This window comes from Silene latifolia, chromosome 5 (assembly GCF_048544455.1).
Source record: "Silene latifolia isolate original U9 population chromosome 5, ASM4854445v1, whole genome shotgun sequence".
Lineage (NCBI taxonomy): Eukaryota > Viridiplantae > Streptophyta > Magnoliopsida > Caryophyllales > Caryophyllaceae > Silene > Silene latifolia.
In genome coordinates, this window is record NC_133530.1 from 13,125,986 (window position 1) to 13,147,324 (window position 21,339).

The following is a 21,339-nucleotide window of genomic DNA, read 5'->3' on the forward strand; positions in this document are numbered from 1 at the left end:
TGATCATTCCTAAAAGCTCGCCATTCCTTGACATTATGTTTCCCGGTTAAATGGCTTCCAATTGCCCGTATAACAAGGGGTATATTGGGACACATCCTTGTGTTGGTAAAATAAGGTAGTAACAATGGACATAAAAGTATTTTTTTTTTTGACAGCAGTAATGAATGATATCCTAACTAGTCATAGCCTTGCAAGCAAGACCATGGGCATACACATTAAAGGATCTAGGAATGAAACTAAAAGAAAGGCAATGAAAAAAAGATCCAAGGCAACGTATGTCTTCAAGAACTTCAAGCGCCTGGTAATGGACCCGTTCAGTTCCTGCAAAAAAAACAAACAATGGGAAGACAATCCGTCGAGACCTCCAAATGCCAAACCCCATACTGCTTAGCCCATAAGAGGACCTCCTTGATACCAATCGCCTCCGCTTGAATAGCTGATTCAGCCTTGATTGCTTTCCTTCCTTCAAAGAACCTATTTCCGTTACTCATAAAAGCAACCCATCCAATTCCGGCCCTGTCAACTGATTTCCAGCCCGCATCAACCATGATCCTAACACGCTCGCAAAAGTTCCCTTCTCCAACAAAATGAATAGGGTTACTCTCTCGGAGCCATGTCAAACTCCCCTCAAATAATCCAATATCCTCATCGTTGTGGTCATTCTTATCACCTTTCCCTTTTCGTTTCGTCACTTCATCCCTTGCTTGATCAGCAATAAGAACGACATTCGACCATGTATAAAAGAAACTCTTTGGGTGAAAAACCTCCCCCCCAAACAAGACCCTGTTTCGACAGCTCCATAAACACCACAAAGTTGCAAGAAAGCGCGCTATCCTTCTATCTGCATCATCCATCTTATCCAGATAATTAATCCAATTAATGACCCATTTGGCAATTCCAACGATTGGATGGCAGTCAGTACGAATGCCCCATTCCGAGCATGCCCAGACCCTTTTAGCAACCTCGCAGTCCCGAAATAAGTGCTCCATAGTTTCATCCACAGCCGTTTCCTCATGATTATAGAGTTTGCAGCTATGTTCAATATTAATGCTTCTTTTAGCAAAATTCGCACCTACCGAGAGCGTATTAGTAATAATTCTCCAAACAAGGATTCTCCATGTAGCCGGCACGGGAAGTTGCCACAACCTTCTCTTACAGAAAGACCGCATCTCAGCATCAACTCTTGTCCTATCCTTGTTTGATCCATAACGCTCTATATAGCTACTTCGAATAATGCCATACTCACTTTTCACACTATAATCCCCATTACTGCTGTGTAACCAAATAACTTTATCCTTAGTCTGCGAACCACAAATAGGCATTGCTAGAATCTGGCTCGCACTTTCTCCCGTGAATAGCTGTCGAACCAATTCTTCATTCCATGAAAAGTTTTCCCCCGGACCCTCCGATCGTTGGAGATCCCTGATCTCCATATTATATAACACTGCAGACTCCAGAGAAAGCAAGTCGTTTCGTGGTTCCGGGCATTCCCCATTAACCCACTTTGACGTCCAAACATTCAAGTTAGAGTTCAGACCTGGTTTCCATCCAATATGTTGTTTAAGAAAGTCCAACCCATGAAGAATACTTCTTGCCCCCCATGACAAGTTATTTTCATTCCTTCTTCCTAATACAAAGGGTGGAGACCGGTTTTCTAACATAATCTTTCGGAAGACACGACATAGAAGAGAGTTATGACCACTCACAATTCTCCAAGCATGTTTAGCAAGCAAAGCCTGATTCAAACTTTGGATGTTTCGTATGCCCAACCCGCCTTCACTTTTTGGTAGACTAAGGAATATTTGACTGCACCAGTGAATAGTTCTCCTCTCTTTACATCCAGCCTACCAAAAATGTGACAGCAGAGCATTCAGCTTTTTCGTCACACTTACCGGTATTTTGAACACCGATAGAACATAATTGGAGAGATTTGATAGGACGGAAGAAATTAAGGTCAGCCTCCCAGCTGGTGACAGAAAGATTCCATTCCAAGATGATATTCGCTGCATAACCTGGTCTGTAAGACCCTTGAAAAGTTCCTTTTTCGACCCTTGCAAATCAGTGGAGAGCCCAAGATATTTACCCAGACCCTTATTCCCTTTTATCCTCTTATTCCCTTTTATCCTGAGATCATGAAGACAGCGTTGAGCATTTGCCAATCTCGTGCTTGGGCTAAACAACATACCAGATTTATCATCATTAATCACTTGGCCAGAAACACTACAGTATCTATCAAGAATAATCCTCAGCCGGTTAGCTGCATTATTCTGATCCTGGAGAAAAAAATACCGCATCATCCGCAAAAAACAAGTGAGTAAGGTTCTCCTCTCCTCGGCACAAACTCACACCCCTAAAGTCCCCCCTGTTCTGACTTCGAATCATATTTGCCGAAAGAACCTCCATACATAACACAAAAAGGAACGGAGATAAGGGGTCACCCTGTCTCAACCCGCACCGCGAGTAAAACATCTCCAAAGGTGTGCCATTAATGAGAACCTGGTAAGAAACCGTAGTGACACAATTCATAATCAACACTACCAGATTGTTAGGGAGCCCAAATTTTATAAGGACCGCCTTCAGGAAATCCCATTGCACCCTGTCGTAGGCCTTACTCATGTCCGCCTTAAAAGCGAACCTACCACTTTTGCCCTTCTTATGGGAATTTATTTTATGAATAGCCTTATCGAAACAGGACAAAAGAAGTGCCGTGGTAATGTAGCCACCGACTTGAAAACTATATCGGCACAACGCGGTGGTAATTGTCTCACGTTGGTGGTTCCCCAAGGTTAACACTGCAACACCCGTACCCGACCACTCGTGTAAGGGAGCTTTGGAACGAATAGAAACTTTACCCCAAGAACGTAACAGAAGCAGAGTAAAATGTGACTAGTGGAGCTAATTAAGCTCCTTAATCACAGCCACTAACAGTCACCAAATGAATCGGATGCGGATATTCATCGGATATCCAAAATAACCGCTTACATGTACTTACAGAGGGGAAAAAAAAGAGAGAATAAATACACACTATTAGAGATACTCATGCCATCACTCTTGTTAATCGTCGGATAGAGATTAGCTCTTCACTTGATTCATTCTTCCCTATTTTTAGCTGGTTTAATGATAACGTTGGTAATATGTTTAATTTTGGGCCAATCTTCCCCTGATCACCTGATGCCAATTGGCATCTCTCTGAGAGCTCCCTTGAGCATTCTTTAAGGTTTAGTGACTTCAAGTTGGACAGGTTGCTCATCTCGTCCGCCAACCATTTCAATCTTGGGCATTTACTTATACCAAGGTATAGGAGGGAGGTGAGGCTGTCGATCCACTCTGGAACCGCCCCTAATGCTTCACAGTTGTTCGAAATAGGTGCCGTTGAAGCTGATCAATTTCATAGCCGAGAACTTTTTCATTAGTGGCACACGTCACCATCTGCTGTAACACGTCCCTGACATTAAAATCTTGGGTGGCCAAAAGCCAAAGCTGCAGATCAAAATATCTTTTAATCCTTTCATCATGGTACACATATTGAGCCAATGTAGTCTTCCCAACAAAGGAAGCAACGGGGAGGACACCAGCAGCAGCGGAGGAGTCTAACAGCAAGCTTACCATGTTCTCTCTGTCTCCATATCGTCCAATTACCATATCAGTACTCATAAAAGACCCTGATACATTACTCAATGTTCGGGTTTGGTTTAAAGATGATGAGCTAACTATGCTTCCAAATTGCGCATGGTTTCTTGAAATGCGACTCAGTTCCCCCTTAGTACCTCTGATTTTCCAGACTGTATTTCTGATATTTCTGATATCTTGAAGCCCTTTTATTTGAGAATCAACGTCAGCTGCGCCAACTATTGTTTTCCAAACTTCAGAACCCACTTTCTCCGCAATAGTTTTAACCAACTCAGCCAACACCGATTCAGCCATTCAGCCTCGTCACAGGAAGGTTATAAAGTTTTGTTCTTTTGGTATCAAACAGAATATCCCTGGCACAGTTGAAACAGTATATATTTCAAAGGAGAGTTTCTGAGATGGAAACGGTATAACTGTAAAATTTTCGTGTTAAAAGGATAATTGATTGATTAGTACCACTTCGGGTTTATATCGATTTATTTAGGTGAAAAAAGGAGCTTTCCCGGAACTCGGAAAGAAATGAGAAAGCTCAGACAGGCATCATACTTTTGCATTCCACTTTGCTGATTCAAGCATGAAAGTGTATTGGAAATTATTCTCACCTGCTTCAGTAATTTATTCACCCAAAGGCAAGGACTTTTTTTTTTTTTTTTTTTTTTTAATTATTCTCACCTGCTTCAGTAATTTCCAGGAATTGTATTGGAAATTATATGGTTGGTAATATGGAGTACTTTCTGTTTATTAAGTTTTGAATACTGTTGCAGTAAGGATCAATTCATAATGGTCAGTAGAAAGTCATCAAGCAGCAATTGTTATAATCTAACCTCGATTAGGACAAGAACTGGAGATCCGACATAGATTCGTTTCAGTTGGCAGCAACAGAGAAACAGCTGACCTGAAGAAACTACGTATGCATAGCTCTTAGCTTTAGGAGACGAATGAGCCAGAATACGTATGCAATAAAACATCCCAACGTCGAAGCCAGAATTAAACTCGCAAATATAAAGCAGTATGGAGTCTCTTCACCATTGAGGAAAACCGAGTATACATTCACCCTCCAAACAGCGATTTGTTCAGCACCAAGCAAAGCTAGTTTTCCATCTGATCAACATAACAGACAGATATTATCCAAAACATAAAATGGAAAAGGCCAACAAAAGAAAATAATACAATAACTAAAAGATTTCAATGAAATGCAATTCTTCAGTGATGAATCAATGCTAGTGTGCTATCATCTATTAGCACCTCAACTAGCAAACAATGTTTCAAACTACAGCATGATTGAATCCTGAAGATAACAATGGTTTCAAACTACAACAAACTTTGACTGGCCATAACTCTCGGCTACAAGTTCAGAAAACAGTATTTTTGTTTCAAATTCACCGCCTTTACGAGATACGTTTGAAAAGAAATTACCATTTTCTAAACTCGTATGCATATGGACGGTCGAAATTTTTTTCGCAAAAAAAAGAGGGTTACACCTTAGAAAACAAAAAAGTCAAGGGGCACAAGTGAGAATATCTTTTTTTTTTTTTTAAATGAGAAAACTTTGACGGGCCATATCTCATATTTACGAGTTTAAAATATGGTTCAATGGGTCAATCACTGGCTCACTACATATCAAACTTAAGGAGTTTACTTTCACTATTGAGCAAACCTGAGGAGTTTAGTTTCTAACACGCCAATGTTCACCACTCTTGTTAACCATCAAGATCGTATTGATAAGGATTAACTCTTGGAGCTTTTGGAATGGATTGGAATGAATTCAGGCCATTCCAATGTTTGGTTGGAGTATTTTGGAATGGAGTTAGATACCTGATGGATTCTAATTCCATTCCAACCCCTTGTAATCCCATACCCATCTCTCTCCCCAAGTTTCCAACTCCATTCCACCCAACACATTATTATTCCCATAACCGGATTGAACCAAACACCTTTAAACATGTATGGGGTTCTAACTCCATACCTCCTTGGAGTTAGAATCCATTCCATTCCATACCTGATGTTTGAACCAAACGCCCCCTTGGTTGATTCATCCTATTCTTCATTATTAGCGGGTTTAATGACAATGTTTGGAATATGTTGAATTTTGGGCCAATCTTCGCCAGACAGCGCCTGGCATCTCTCCGCAAGCTCCCTCGAGCATTGTGTAAGGCTTAGTGAGTTCAAGTTGGATAGGTTGCTCATCTCGTGCGGCAACGATTTCAATCTTGGGCATTTATACATAGTAATGCTTTGGAGGGAGGTGAGGGTGTCAATCCACTCAGGAACCACCTCTAATGCTTCACAGTTAAATATTTCTAGGATTTCCAAAGAAGACATGCATCGAAACTCCTCAGGAAGGTGTTCCATTTGATTATCGGAGAAACATAGGTCACGGAGCCTGGGAAGGTAATTTTTTAGGAGAGTGACTGGTTGTCTCTGCTTAACAGGCACATTTGAAGGAGAAGATGTTTTGCCATAAACAGCGAGATCTCGTAAAGAAGGAATTCCTTGAGGAAACAATTGGTCAATTGAAATGACCAACTCCGTGTCCATCATCACCACCTTCAATTTGGGAAATGCAGGCATCCATTTCATAAGTTGATCTTGAGCAGAGTCTGTAATACTACACCATCCCTTCAACCCAGGTATGTCACTGAGGTAAAGTTCTCTAAGGGACGGGAATAAGGAAGGGGAAGTGTATTCGTATACTGTGTTGCTATTTTCTATGTACTCCACCTTATCCAATCTCTTTAATGTTAGATATTGAAGATGAGGGAGTCTTCCAAAGGAGCACATATTTATGCATTCTTTGCAGTCTTCTATTCTAACTTCAACCAGATTTGGAAGCCACATATGAATTCCTTCTCTCATCCAACTTGGCAACCTCCTTCCACCATAGTTTCCTATACGCAGTATTTTTAGACTAGCACTGGGTTTAAGGTTCTCTAGTACCATCTCGTCCTCTATATTGCTCCCTCTAAATATTATAATAAACATCGTAATCTCTTTCCTGTCCAGGTTTGCAGCTTTGGCTTCTGACATTATATCCTTTGATCGGTCGACCAAAACAATTGTCAACTCGCCCTTAAGATTATCATGACAGCCTAGGTCTGCTAGATCACACGCCAATTTAGCCTTAGATCCATAGAAAGGGAGAGAGCTGCTTGGTTTCCCCACAACAAAATGGTCTAGTGTTTCGAGACCTGTAAGTCTCCGCAACCCCTTGGGTATATGACTCAGTTTGTCGCAACCAAAGAGGTGGAGGTGTCTGAGCGCCACTAGCTTGTTTATGTCCTCGGGCAACTCTTCAAGGTTCCAACAGCAGGATAGGTCAAGTAAGTAAAGATTCACCAACTGTGTAATAGAGCCGGGGAGTTTACGGATAGGGTTGTAAGAAAAATCGAGATACCTCAAGTGGACCAGTTTCCCCAGTGACCTTGGCAATTTATTAATCCCTAGCCCATGCATCCGCAGTGCCCTCAAAGACTTAATTCTGCAGATAGAAATACCATTTAATGGGAAAAGTCTAATCTGCTTATAGGAACACACATTTTCTGATGGAAAAGGGAGAAGGAACGACTTCAACTGCTTGATTTTGAATAGTGATGATGGGACTTTCAAAGACGACTCGTCTTCTGCTAAATCGTAAGATACATGACAAACTCTTTCATCAAATTCATTTGTATTTGAATCTGCCATTTTATACTTATACCCACCAATCGAGAGCACTAAATCATGCATCAGGTCATGCATCTGAAAACCGTCAGGGCACTTATGCCCACCCCTGTAATGACTGTAGAAAAATCCTCGATTTAACAAGCATACCATATATCCTTCTGCCACCTCTTCTAAACTCTGATTGGTATATTCACCCTCAACATATCCCATGGCAATCCAAAGAGGAACGAGAACACGTTTTTTAAAATGGAAACCCTTTGGGAACAAAGAGCAGTATGTAACACACAGCCTTAGCCTTGTACCTAATTGATCATAACTGAGTTTGAGTGTGCCTATGACGTCACGGCCATAGGATGCAAAATTTGCAAGCTGATCATCCCTAAAAGCTCGCCATTCCTGGACAGTATATTTGCTCGCTAAAAGGCTTCCAACTGCCCGTATAACAAGGGGTACTTTAGGACACATATTTGCAATATCTTTCCCAATGGCCTCTACCCCTGGCTCATGCCACTCTGTAGCAGACACATATTGAAAGAGGACCAAAGAATCATCATCTCCTAAATCCCTAACCATTAACGGGTCTTGGGTCCCAATAATTCTAGCAACTGTTTCGCTACGTGTGGTAAGGAGAACTTGACTCCCCTCAGCCCCGAGTCTGAGCATGGATCTCAGTTCTAGCCATTTTGCTCTCAAGCTATCGTCATCCCACACACCATCCAAAACAATCAGAAACCTCTTCCCAGCAATTGCTCGAAAGAGATGCCGTTGGAGCTGATCGATCTCGTAGTCTAGAGCTTTTTCATCAGTTGCACAAGTCACCATCTGCCGTAACATATCCTTGACATTAAAATCTTGGGTGGCGAAAACCCAAAGCTGCAAATCAAAATATTTTTTAACCCTTTCATCATTGTACACATACTGAGCCAATGTAGTCTTCCCAACTCCACCCATCCCAACAAAGGAAGCTACAGGGAGAACACCGGCAGCGGAAGAGGAGTCTAACAGTAAGCTTAACATCTTATCCCTGTCTCCATCTCGACCAATTACCATATCAGTACTCATATAAGACCCCGATACATTGCTCAATGTCCGGGTTTGGTTCAAAGATGGAGAGCTAACTATGCTTCCAAATTGGGCATGGTTTCTTGCAATGCAACTCAATTCCGCAGAAATACCCTTGACTTTCCTAGCATCCTTGAAGGGCGAGAGAAGTTGGTTTGAAGTAGAACAAAACAATCGCACCTCTTTGGTGAACTTACTTCCACCCATGAGTTGTTTCTGCTTGGCTTTTGTGGCTTTTGCATCTTGGAAATCGATTAGTTTGGCAAGACCACCTTCGAGCTTCTCGAGCACGTCTTGTTGAGAGTGACTGCACACCTGCGCCGAATGTGCGTCAAGAAGTGTAGCTTCAATAGTATTTTTCATATCCTGAAGCCCTTTTATTTGGGAATCAATATCAGCAGCACCAACTATTGTTTTGCAAACTTCGGAACCCACTTTGTCTGCAATAGATTTAACCAACTCAGTCACTATCGATTCAGCCATTCAGCCTGTGCAGAGGAAGGTAATGATTAATGAAGTTCTTTTTTTTTTTTTTTTTTTTTTTTTTTCGGAAACAGAATATCCCTGCCGAGTGCCTGACAGTTGAGGCTGTATTTTGAAGGAGGGTTTGGGTTTGTAAGAATGTAAGACAGTGAAGGTATAACTTTAAAATGTTAAGAGGATGACTTGTTGATTAGTAAAACACTTGGGTTTATATCAGTTTATCTATGTACTGTGACTAAAATGGAGGTTTCCTGGTACTGCAAAAGAAATGAGAAAGTTGGGCAAACATGACACTTTCGGCTCCACTATGTTAACTTTAAACTATTTGTCCTTTAAAGTCCATTGTGCTGTGGAGTGTGGACTCATGCATGAATTGACGATTTCATGTGTACAAATTTGCCTAACACTAACAGTCGAGACCTTTCTTTTAAATAATACAAGTAGCGCGTCTTTTTAAATTTTCTTACCTGCTCCGGTAATTTCCAGGTAATGTTTGGAAATAATATGGTTAGCCACTTAGCAGTTCAACAACCCTTGAATACTGTTACAGTAAGGTTCAATTCATAAGTGACAGTACAAAGTAATCAAGCAGCAATTGTTATGATCTAACCTCGAATTAGGACAAGAACTGGAGATTCGACATACATTTGTTTCAATTGGCAGCAACAGAGAAACAGCTGAGCTGAAGAAACTACGTATGTGTAGTTCTTGGCTTTAGGAGACGAATGAGTCCAGAATACGGATGCAATAGAACATCCCAACTCGAAGCTAGAATTAAACTCGCAAATATAAAGCAGTATGGAGTCTCTTCATCATTGAGGAAAACCAAGTATACATTCACCCTCCAAACAGCGATTTGTTCGGCTCCAAGCAAAGCTATTTTTCCATCTGATCAACATAACAGACAGATATTATCCAAAACATAAAATGGAAAAGGCCAACAAAAGAAAATAATACAATAACTCAAGGATTTCACTGAAATGCCATCCTCCAGTGAACTCGGCTGATGAAGACGACATTAATCTCGAAGAAACAGAGAAAATGATGGTATAAGATATAGAGAAGGAACACATAATAAACCTGGTAGATTTTGCATTAACAGAATGAATAATTATCCTATTGACGTACTATACATACAAGGAGAATAAAATGAAACCAGCCACTCTTGCTAATCGTCTCGATAGAGATTAGCTCTTCACTTGATTCATTCTTTTCATTCTTCCCCATTTTTAACAGGTTTAATGATAATTTTGGGAATATGTTGAATTTTGGGCCACTCTTCTCCTGATGGCGATTGACATCTCTCCGCAAGCTTCCTTGAGCATTCGTGAAGGAATAGTGAGTTCAAGTTGGATAGGTTGCTCATCTCGTCCGGCAACGATTCCAATCTTGGGCAATTATTTATAGTAAGGTATTTGAGAGAGGTGAGGGTGTCAATCCACTCTGGAACCGCCTCAAATGCTTCACAGCAGAATATTGCTAGGTCTTCCAAAGAAGACATACCTCGAAACTCCTCGGGAAGATGTTCCATTTGATTATTCCGAAAAGATACGTGACGGAGCATGGGAAGGTAGTTTTTGAGGAGGATGACTGGTTGTCTCTGCTTAACATCGACATTTGAAGCACCACAAACACTAAGATCTTGTAAAGAAGAAATTCCTTGTAAAAACACTTCGGCCAACGAAATGACCAACTCCATGTCTAATACCGCAGAAGCCAATTTGGGAAATGGAGGTATCCATTCTACGAGTTGACTTTGATCCCTATCTTCAGCAGAGTCTTTAATTCTCCACCATCCCTTCAACATAGTTATGTCCATAAGGTAAAGGTCAGTAAGGGGCGGGAATAAGGGACTGGAAGGGTATTCGTCTGCAACAACTACCATGTCACTTTTGCTGCTACTACCATTTTCTATGTACTCCACCTTATCCAAGTTCCTTAAAGTTAGCGATTTAAGATGAGGGAGTCTTCCAAAGGAACACATATATATGCATTCTTTGCACTCAGATATGTGAATTTCAACCAGATTTGGAAGCCAGCAATGGATTCCGTCTCTCATCCAACTTGGCAACCTCTTTCCTCCATAATTCTTTATAATCAGGTATTCTAGAGCAGCACCGGGCTTGAGGTTCTCTAGCACCATCTCGTCCTCTATATTGCTCCCTCCAAATTCCATAGTAAAATCCATGATCTTTTTCCTGTCCAGATTTGCAGCTTTGGCTTCTGATACTATATCCTTTGAACGATCAACCAAAATGATTGTCAAAACGCCCTAAAGATTATCAAGATAGCCTAGATCTGCTATATCACATGCCAATTTAGCCTTACACCCATACGGAGTGACAGAGGTTCTTGGTTTTCCTACAACAAAATGGCTTAGTGTTTCAAGACCTGTCAGTCTCCGCAACCCCTTGGGCATATGACTCAGTTGGTCACAACCAAAGAGGTGAAGGTGTCTGAGTGCCACTAGCTTGCTTATTTCCACAGGCAACTCTTCAAGGCTTGGACAATAGGATAGGTTAAGTGAGTAAAGATTCACTAGCTGTGTAATTGAGTTAGGAAGTTTGCGGATAGAGTTGAACGAAAAGTCGAGATACCTCAAGTGGATCAGTTTGCCTACTGATCTTGGCAGTTTACTAATCCCTAGCCCATGCATCCGTAGTACCCTCAAAGACTCAATTCTGAATATAGATGGGAAAAGTCTAACTGGTTTAAAGCAATGCAGACCTCCTGCTGAAACAGGGAGAATAAAAGACTTCAACTGCTTGATTTTGAATAGTGATGATGGGACTTTCAAAGAAGAGTCGTCTGCTAAATGGTATGTATGATACATGACAAACTCTTTCATCAAATTCATTTGTATTTGAATCTGCCATTTTATACTTAAACCCACCAATCGAGAGCATTAAATCATGCATCAGGTCGTGCATATAAAAAATGTATGGGCACTTATGCCCATCCCTGTCATAACAGTAGAAAAATCCTCGATTTAGCAAGCACACAACATATCCTTCTGCCAACTCTTCTAAACTTTGATTAGTATACTCGCCCTCAACATATCCCATGGCGATCCAAAGAGGAATGTGAACAATTTTATAAAAACAATAACCCTTTGGGAACAAAGAGCAGTATGTAACACATAGTCTTAGCCTTGTACCTAATTGGTCATAGCTGAGTTTTAGTGTGCTCATGACGTCATGACCATAGGATGCAAAATTTGCAAGTTGAGCATCCCTAAAAGTTCGCCATTCCTGGACAGTATGTTTCCCCGCTAAAAGACTTCCAATTGCCCGTATAACAAGGGGCACTTTAGGACACATTTTTGATATATCTTTCCCGATGGCCTCCACCCCTGGCTCATGCCATTCTGTAACAGCCACATATTGAAAGAGGAGCAAAGAATCATCATCTCCTAAATCACTAACCATTAATGGGTCTTGGGTCCCAATAATTCTAACAACTGTTTCGCTACGTGTGGTAAGGAGAACTTGACTCCCCTGTGCCCCGACCCTGAGCAGTGGTCCCAGTTCTAGCCATTTTGCTCTCAAACTGTCGTCATCCCACACACCATCCAAAACAAGCAGAAACCTCTTCCCGGCAATTGCTCGAAATAGACAACATTGGAGCTGATCGATCTGGTAGTCGAGAGCGTTTTCACCAGTGGCACATGTCACCATCTGCCGTAACACATCCTTGACATTAAAATCTTGGGTGGCGAAAACCCAAAGCTGCAAATCAAAATATCTCTTAATCTTTTCATCATTGTAAACATATTGAGCCAATGTAGTCTTCCCAACTCCACCTATCCCCACAAAGGAAGCAACAGGGATGATACCAGCAGCAGCGGAAGAGTCTAACAACGAGTTTACCATCTTATCCCTGTCTCCGTCTCGTCCAATTACCATATCAGTACTCATATAAGACCCCGATACATTGCTCACTGTTCGGGTTTGGTTGAAAGATGGCGAGTTAACTATGCTTCCAAATTGGGCATGGTTTCTTGCAATGAGACTTAGTTCCCCCATAAAACCCTTGATTGTCCTAGCATCCTTGAAGGGGGAGACAAGCTGGTTTGAAGTGGAAAAGAACAAGCGTACCTCTCTGGTAAACTTGCTTCCGCCCCATGAGTTCTTTCTGCTTGGCTTTTGCCGATTTTGCATCTTGGAAATCGATTAATTTTGCAACTCCACGTTCAAGCTTCTCGAGTACATCTCGTTGAGAATGACTGCACACCTATGATGAATGTGCATCAAGAAGTGTAGCTTCAATGGAAATTTTAATATCCTGAAGCCCTTTTATTTGGGAATCAATGCCAGGTGCACCAACTAAACTCTTGCAAACTTGAGAACCCACTTTGTCTGCAATGATTTTAAGCAACTCAGTCACTATTGATTCAGCCATGAACCCTCTTCAAAAGTAAGGTAATAAAGGTTTGTTTCTCTTGGAACGAGAGCGATGCCGCGATGGTATTACTGTAAGATTTTGTGATAAGAGGATGATTATTGATTAGTAATATTTGGGTTTATATCAGTTTATTTAGGTGAAAAAAAGGAGCTGATCTCCTGCAGGAACTGGGAAAGAAGTAAGAAGCTGAAACAATACTTTTGGCTTCATGCTTTCGGGTTTGTCGTATGCTGAAATTATGTATTTGCTGAATCAACTAAAGTCAAGGTCTTTCTTATATATAATAGGGAGTACTTTATTTCCGGGTAAAGTGATAGTGGTTATATGGTCCATATCAGTATATCACAATGTTTATATATATTCTCACCTGCTTCGGCAATTTCCAGCTAGTTTCAGCTTGTGCATGATCCTATTTTATATACAGAGGTAAGGCAGGCTGCATACTTTCGATTCCCTTGACCCTGCAATATACGAGTATCTTTGAATCAATGGGGTAATGTTGTTGTCGATGATATAATGGAAAGCATATAAACAAATAAGCGAATATATAGACCACACTATTAACATCGTCCATGAGCAAATTATCATCTGATAAATTAACGTGAACCTCTTATCTCAATTCTCAATCTAATTTGCTGTCCAGACATCAATAAGATCAGTTCAGGTCACTGAATCACTGTCGAGCTTCATTATATCATAGAAAACCACACCGTCATTAATTGTGAACTTTACGGGTGTAGAAACTAAAGGAAAAATGGAAAATACATAAGCCAATATGTCCATGCATCAACCATATGTTATGATTTAACTTTTAACATTCAAATCACTAATTACAGCCACCATATGAAAGGTGAATATGAACAAACCGCCAACAACAGATATGCATCAGAGAAGTAGCAACATTCGAAAGAACGCGTAATTTGCACTTCTTTTCTTATCACCATCTATCTTATCTAGCAGTTAGTAATTTCCTCAAATCAAAATCAACAAATTCACTTCAACCTAGCTAAGGTCTATGCACATTGCACTACATATACATTAACATACAAAATGTCACATTTTCGATGTCGTCAGTTAATTCTTCAGCTATAAGTCTATAACATCCAAATCTAAAAACACATTCCTTAATTTTCAGCAACACAGTCAGAGATCAGTATCACTGAAACAGAATGGCAGAAATGTAAGAAAAAATGGGAAATTTTTACCTCCTTGATTCATCCGATTCTTCCCCATTTTACCATCATGATTTATCACCTTTAGCGGGTTCAATATTAATGTTGGGAATATGTTGAATTTTGGGCCAGTCTTCTCCTGATGGCTCCTGGCATCTCTCCGCGAGCTCCCATGAGCATTCTCTAAGGTATAATGACATTAAGTTGGATAGGTGGCTGATCTCGTGTGGCAATGATTTCAATCTGGGGCAATTATATATAGTAATGCTTTCGAGAGAGGTGAGGCTGTCAATCCACTCTGGTATCGCCTCAAATGCTTCACAGTCGTATATTCCTAGGCTTATCAAAAAGTACATACCTCGAAACTCCTCAGGGAGAGATTCCATTTGACTATTGGAAAAATCTAGGTTACAGAGCATTGGAAGGTAGCTTTTGAGGAGGATGACTGGTTGTCTCGGCTTAGGAAGCACATTTGAAGGAGTACACGTTTGCTCGGCTATAACCTTGGTTCGGCCACAAACAGTGAGAAATTTTAAAGAAGAAATTCCTTGTAGAAACACTTGGGCCAGTAAAATGAGCAACTCCATGTCCATGCTCACATACTCCAAATTGGGAAACGCAGACGTCCGATTCAGGAGTTGATTCAAACCTTGATCTTGAGCAGAGTCTGTAATACTCCGCCATCCTTTCAAGCTAGGTATGTCCCTAAGGGAGAGATTGTTAAGGGACGGGAATAAGGAAGTGGAACGGTGCTTGTCTGCGAGGACTACAGTGTTGGTTTTGTTGCTACTACCATTTTCTATGTACTCCACCTTATCCAACCTCTCTAAGGCAAGATATTCAAGATGAGGGAGTCTACCAAAGGAGCACATATTTATACATTCTTTGCACCCGAATATTTCAATTTCAACGAGATTTGGAAGCCAGCAGTGGATTCCTTCTCTCATCCAACATGGCAACCTCACCCCCCCATAGTTCTCTATATGCAGGTGTTTTAGATCAGCACTGGGTTTGAGATTTTCTAGCACCATCTCGTCCTCTAATCTGCTCTCTCCAAATATCATACTAAACTCCGTAATCTTAATCTTATCTAGATTTGCAGCTTTGGCTTCTGCCACTATTTCCTCTGATCGTTCGACCAAAACGATTGTCAACTTTCCCTTAAGATTATCAAAGAAACTTAGGTCTGCTAAACCACACGCCAAGTAGCTTGGTTTCCCTACAACGAAATAATTTAGTGTTTCAAGACGTGTCAGTCTCAGCAGCCCCTTAGGCATATGACTCAATTTGTCACAACCAATGAGGCTAAGGTGTCTCAACATCACTAGCTTGTTTATGTCCTCAGGCAACTCTTCAAGGCTTCGACAGTAGGATAGCTCAAGTAAGTACAGATTCACAAGCTGTGTAATTGATTCGGGCAGCTTACGGATAGGGTTGTCCGATAAATCGAGATACCTCAAGTGGATCAGTTTGCCTAGTGATCTTGGCAGTTTATTAATCCCTAGCCCATGCATCCGTAGTGCCCTCAACGACTGAATTCTGAATAAAGACATATCATTTAATGGGGAAAGTCTAACTTGATGATACGAACCCAGATTTTCTGATGGAAGAGGGACAAGGAACGATTTCAACTGCTTGATTTTGAATAGTGATGACGGGACTTTCCAAGACGAGTGGTCTACTAAATGATATGATACATGACAAACTCTTTCATCAAATTCATCCGTATTTGAATCTGCCATCTTATACTTAAACCCGGCAATTAAGAGCACTAAATCGTGCATCAGGTTGTGCATCCGAAAAAAGTCAGGGCACTTATACCCATCCATGTTGTTACAGTGGAAAAATCCTCGACTTAGCAAGCACAGCACATATCCTTCCGCCACCTCTTCTAAACTTTGATTAGCATACTCAGCCTCAACATATCCCATGGCAATCCAAAGATGAATGAGAATACTTTTTTCGAACAGGAATCCCTTTGGGAACAAAGAGCAGTATGCAATACACAATCTTAGACTTGGACCTAATTGATCATAACTGAGTTTGAGTGTGCCTAGGACGTCACGACCATAGGATGCAAAATTTGCGAGCTGATCATCCCTAAAAGCTCGCCATTCCTGGACGGTACGTTTTCCGGCTAAAAGGCTCCCAATTGCCCGTATAACAAGTGGCACTTTGGGACACATATCTGCAATCTCTTTACCGATGGCCTCCACCCCTGGCTCATGCCACTCAGTAATAGCCACATGTCGAAAATGGAGCCAAGAATCATCATCTCCTAAATCACCAACCAAGAAAGGGTCTTGGGTCCCAATAATTCTAGCAACTGTTTCGCTACGTGTGGTAAGGAGAACTTTACTTCCCTGTGCCCCGACCCTGAGCAGTGCACTCAATTCTAGCCATTTTGCTCTCAAACTGTAGTCATCCCACACACCATCCAAAACAAGCAGAAACCTCTTCCCAGAAATTGCTTGAAATAGACGCCTTTGGAGCTGATCAATCTCGTAGCCGAGAGCTTTTTCATCAGTGGCACACGTCAACATCTGCCGTAACACATCCTTGACATTAAAATCTTGGGTGACGAAAACCCAAAGCTGCAAATCAAAATATTTTTTAATCCTTTCATCATGATACACATATTGAGCCAATGTAGTCTTCCCAACTCCACCCATCCCAACAATGGAAGTAACAGGGAGGACACCGGCAGCAGCAGAGGTGTCTAACAACAAGCTTACCATCTTATCCCTGTCTTCATCTCGTCCAAATACCATATCGGTACTCATATAAGACCCCGATACATTGCTCAATGTTTCTGTTTGGTTCGAAAATTGGGAGCTTACTATGCTTCCATATTGGGCATGGTTTCTTTCAATGCGACACAGTTCCTCGGTAATACCCTTTATTTTCCTAGCATTCTTGAAGGGAGAGACAAGCTGGTTTGAAGTGGAAAAGAACAAGCGCGCCTCTTTGGTGAACTTACTTCCATCCATGAGTTCTTTCTGCTTAGTTTTCGCGGCTTTTGCATCTTGGAAATCGATTAATTTGGCAAGTCCTTGTTCAAGTTTCTCAAGCACATCTCGTTGAGAATGCGTACACACCTGTGCTGAATTTGCATCAAGAAGTGTAGCTTCAATGGTATTTTTGATATCCTGAAGCTCTTTAATCTGAGAATCAATGTCAGCTGCACCAACTATTCTTCTCCAAACTTCGGAACCCACTTTCTCCACAACAGTTTTAACCAACTCAGTCACTATCGATTCTGCCATTTTGCCCTCTGACTCTGTCTTCTTAATAGAAGGGTTTGATTTCGGTATTGATTACTTGATTAGGTGTATTTCGATTGGGGAATTGTGAGAGATGATTGTAAAATCGTAAAACTAAAGTATATTTGCAGTTAAGAGGAGGACAGATTGAAGGGTATCGCTCCCGGCTTACTATCAGTTTATGATTGCAGTAAGTTAATGCATTCCAGGAATTAAAAGGGTGTGAAACACATTAAAGCAAACAGTTTGTTCGAAATGAGTGGTAAGCATTTAGCAATAAGCTGACAAGCATTATAGGTTTGGGCACACAAGCAAAAAAAGCTGATAAACACTTTTTCTTTTGAGCATATGATGTTGCTGAATGTCCGTAGAGGTACGATCAAAATCATATGGTGGTGGTACTGCATCTTTGAGTAGCGTTAGGCAGTGTTTTTGCGAGCACATTTGAACTTACAAAAATACGATTTTATGCAAAAAAGAAACTTTTTCTAGAATTTCATAAGAGTTAATATCTAGAGGAGTTAAAAATCGGAGTAATATGACACCTTAGGTGACCGAGGCGTTTTGAGTAGTACTCGCTGAGTTTGGACGCGCTATATAAAACTAAGCAACCATACATGGTACTCCCTCCGATTCTTTAGAAATGTCCCATATTCCATTTTCGGCATATTCTTTAGAAATAATCCATTTCCATTTAGAGCATGTTTTTGTTAATAAAATTCTCCTCCTTTATTGGTGAGACCCACCACCTCCACCCCCACTCACAACCTTAATCCTTGTGCATAAAATAAATTGGACATTTCTAAAGAATAGGAGGGAGTAATGTGGAGGGAAAGTGAGGGGAAGGGGAAGGAGGGAAGATAAAGGGAGGTAAGGGAAGGGGAGGGGAAATGAGGTGGTTGTTTGGATACAATTTTCCTCCAAATCTTGCCTATTATGGAGATGTTTTGATTAGGTTTGAAGGAAGAAAATTGGATCCCTCCAAATCTTTCCTCCTCCATTTTCCTCCACCCCATTTGCTATCTAAACACAGGATTTTAAATCCCTTAGAGCATCCGCAAAGGTGAGGCTCCCATATTTTCTCTTCCTTCTCTTATTCGTCCACCTCATTTTAACTTTTTTCATTTACCCTACCCAATTTATATTTACCTATATGCAATAATGGGGTTCCCCAACAATATTAATTTACACCCAAAAATTTAAAAGCCTCCCAAAAGCAACTCAAAACACCTTATTTTTTTTTGGGACCTTCCCTACAAATAGAGAAGCCCCATTTGTTGGGAGGGTGTGTATAATAGGGTTCCCCATTTGAGGAGAGAGAGGGCATATGGGGAGGTTAGCTTCCCACCCTTGTGGATACTCTTAGTCTCCCTCCCTTTCTTTTTCCTCCAAATCTCTCAACCCAAACACACCCTTAATGTCTTAAACTAAAGCTAAAATAAAATTTAACCATAAGAGTAAATTCCTTAAAAAATACCCCTCCGCCTTAGTCATTTGCAAATGATTGAGACGAAGGGAGAAAATAAAATTAACATTCACATTTCAATTGAGCTACAGAGACAGATATCCGATAATGCAGTAACGAAATGACTGAAATGCAAGAAAATATCAAGAAAAAGTTGAAATGGTAAAAAAGTGGAGAGTAAAAATAAGTAAAATTAATGAAAAAGTTACAAAAAAACAGGTGGTAGGGAATACCTCCATTGCTATTGTTCCTCTGTGAAAAAAGTGAGTAGAGGGGGGTAAACTCCGTCGTTGACTCGTTGTTATTAATTGATTGACGGTAAATTAGGGGAGAATGGCCTTTACAGATATTTTTAAGAATTTATTTTATCCATTAATTTGGTTATGTTCGAATCATTATATACATATTTGGGGAGATCTAGACTTCGCCAGGGCCCGACCAACTTAAGGTTCGAAACCAAACGAGATCAGACAAGGTTTAGGCTCCGTTTGGTAAAAACTAATCGAAAAACTAAAAACCGAAAATGAATTGAAAACCTGAAAATGAATCGAAAAGGAATTTGAAAATTATGATTTGAAAAGGTACTGATTTTTATTAAAACTGTTTGGAAGATTTTGAAAAGGAATTTGATATTTGATCAAATGACGTAAAAGGGGCTTTATTATTATTGTTATCATTTATGTTTTTATTATTATTATTGTGTTATTGTCGTTGGCATTGTTAGTAATTAGAAAAAAAATGCAATTTTTTTCACTATAATTGCACAAGTTTTCAACATGTTTCAAAATGACGGAAACAATAATTAAAGTATCACGATAACGTAAAAAAAAAATATCAAACAGTATATCAAAAAAATGTATTTTTATGTATACGAAGTAAGTTTTCTATTAAACCATACATAAAAATAGTTAATTAAATTGCACCCTAAATTAAAGTATTGATATTATCACGGACGCTTTTCATTTCCGTAAAAACTATTTAATTGGGTTTATTTGAGATCATAATATAAAAAATAATAATATTGGAGTAATATATAAAAAGTTGAAGGGTAAAAAAGGTAAGCAAAATACAATCAGCACTGAATCCCAAATGCTACCCCAGGTAGCATTTCATTTCAGTACCTTTTTCTTTTTTGCTATAAAATGCTACTTGCCAAACGCGTTCAAGAAAATAAGCTACCTGAAATTTTTGTGAAAAAAGCTACTTCGATGAAAAAAGGTACCTGAAATGCGCTACCAAACAGAGCCTTAGACTAAAATTGGAACGAATTATTTTAGATCCAATTTTTAGTTCGCAATTTTTCAGGTTTTTAGTTAAGTTTGGTCCAATACCTGTTATTTTAGGTTTAGACCGATTAGATCGAATGTCCAAATTGGATGTTTTTTAAGATTAATCTTTATAATTTTATGAACAACAACTCTCGTATAGGATCGTCGTCTTATAGTATACGACTGACCCGAAAAGAGAGAAGCTCAAAGACAACATTTTATTTCATTTCATTTATACTTCTATTATGTTAGATTTAGTTGAATTAAAACTCATAGTTTTCGATTCATTTTGGTCTAAGATCGAGTTAGACTAAATATTTTAGGTTTGGTCTAATTCTTGACTGAAAATTTTAAATCCAGTCTTTGATCCATAAAATTTGACTTCGGCCCGGTCCGCTTTAGTATGGTCTTGATTGGACGTATGATCACCCCTAAACCTAACAAACAAATCGGCCGTGTTGCGTTCGTTTCTGTGTCAATCTTAAATTGGTCATTACTTCATCAACCCGAATCCGAATCCGAATCCAAACTCAAACCCGACCCAATACATAAACAGATAATTTTCACAACTCTGACTTGCCTCATTTAATCTTTCAACAACCCAACTTGACATATTTAACTCATTTATTCATTTAACCCGATCCGGCAGGTTATGAATTTAAGGTGTAGAGAAAATCGTTGCCACTAATAAAATTAAGTAACTTGAATTAATGGGATTATTGTGGAGATTTCTAATTATTAAATAAAGGGAGAAACTTTGTAGACTCTTTGAGTCTTTGTTAATCAATAATCACTCATCTCATCAAGTTTAAGTTGCTTGGAGTAACACTCTTGTCAACTAGAGTAGTTCTCATTAAGGAATGCCCATTTTACTTTTTATCAAGTGGAAACTCACTATATATTTTAACAATTGGTCTCCCTTGTGACGG

General features: G+C 39.9%; 4 protein-coding genes across 5 annotated transcripts; all 4 read right to left on the minus strand.

Annotated features, from left to right (window-relative positions):
- Positions 1-180: 180 nt before the first annotated feature.
- Positions 181-2,616, minus strand: LOC141654854 (uncharacterized). Its single transcript, XM_074461968.1, has 4 exons — positions 2,539-2,616; positions 1,893-2,273; positions 363-1,844; positions 181-321 (listed from the first exon to the last, which is right to left on the minus strand). The coding sequence occupies exons 1-4, from the start codon at positions 2,614-2,616 to the stop codon at positions 181-183; spliced, it is 2,082 nt and encodes a 693-aa protein (XP_074318069.1).
- Positions 2,617-2,829: 213 nt separating this feature from the next.
- On the minus strand, positions 2,830-9,260 carry LOC141656783 (disease resistance protein RGA2-like). The gene is made up of 3 exons (XM_074463839.1): positions 5,288-9,260; positions 4,455-4,731; positions 2,830-3,983 (listed from the first exon to the last, which is right to left on the minus strand). Exon 1 carries the CDS (start codon positions 8,836-8,838, stop codon positions 5,668-5,670), a length of 3,171 nt encoding a protein of 1,056 aa, XP_074319940.1. The 5' UTR covers positions 8,839-9,260; the 3' UTR covers positions 2,830-3,983; positions 4,455-4,731; positions 5,288-5,667.
- LOC141656782 (putative disease resistance protein RGA3) lies at positions 8,711-18,402 on the minus strand. Of its 2 annotated transcripts, XM_074463838.1 has the most exons (4): positions 14,448-18,402; positions 9,484-9,726; positions 9,306-9,379; positions 8,711-8,795 (listed from the first exon to the last, which is right to left on the minus strand). In XM_074463838.1, the coding sequence occupies exon 1, from the start codon at positions 17,678-17,680 to the stop codon at positions 14,483-14,485; it is 3,198 nt and encodes a 1,065-aa protein (XP_074319939.1). In that variant the 5' UTR covers positions 17,681-18,402; the 3' UTR covers positions 8,711-8,795; positions 9,306-9,379; positions 9,484-9,726; positions 14,448-14,482. The 2 variants fall into 2 exon arrangements, with proteins under 2 accessions (XP_074319939.1, XP_074319938.1); XM_074463837.1 differs by lacking the exons at positions 8,711-8,795; positions 9,306-9,379; positions 9,484-9,726 and adding exons at positions 9,737-13,196; positions 13,610-13,703.
- On the minus strand, positions 9,530-12,998 carry LOC141654855 (putative disease resistance protein RGA1). The gene is made up of 5 exons (XM_074461969.1): positions 11,566-12,998; positions 11,436-11,519; positions 11,153-11,339; positions 10,342-11,110; positions 9,530-9,726 (listed from the first exon to the last, which is right to left on the minus strand). The coding sequence occupies exons 1-5, from the start codon at positions 12,996-12,998 to the stop codon at positions 9,530-9,532; spliced, it is 2,670 nt and encodes an 889-aa protein (XP_074318070.1).
- Positions 18,403-21,339: the final 2,937 nt, after the last annotated feature.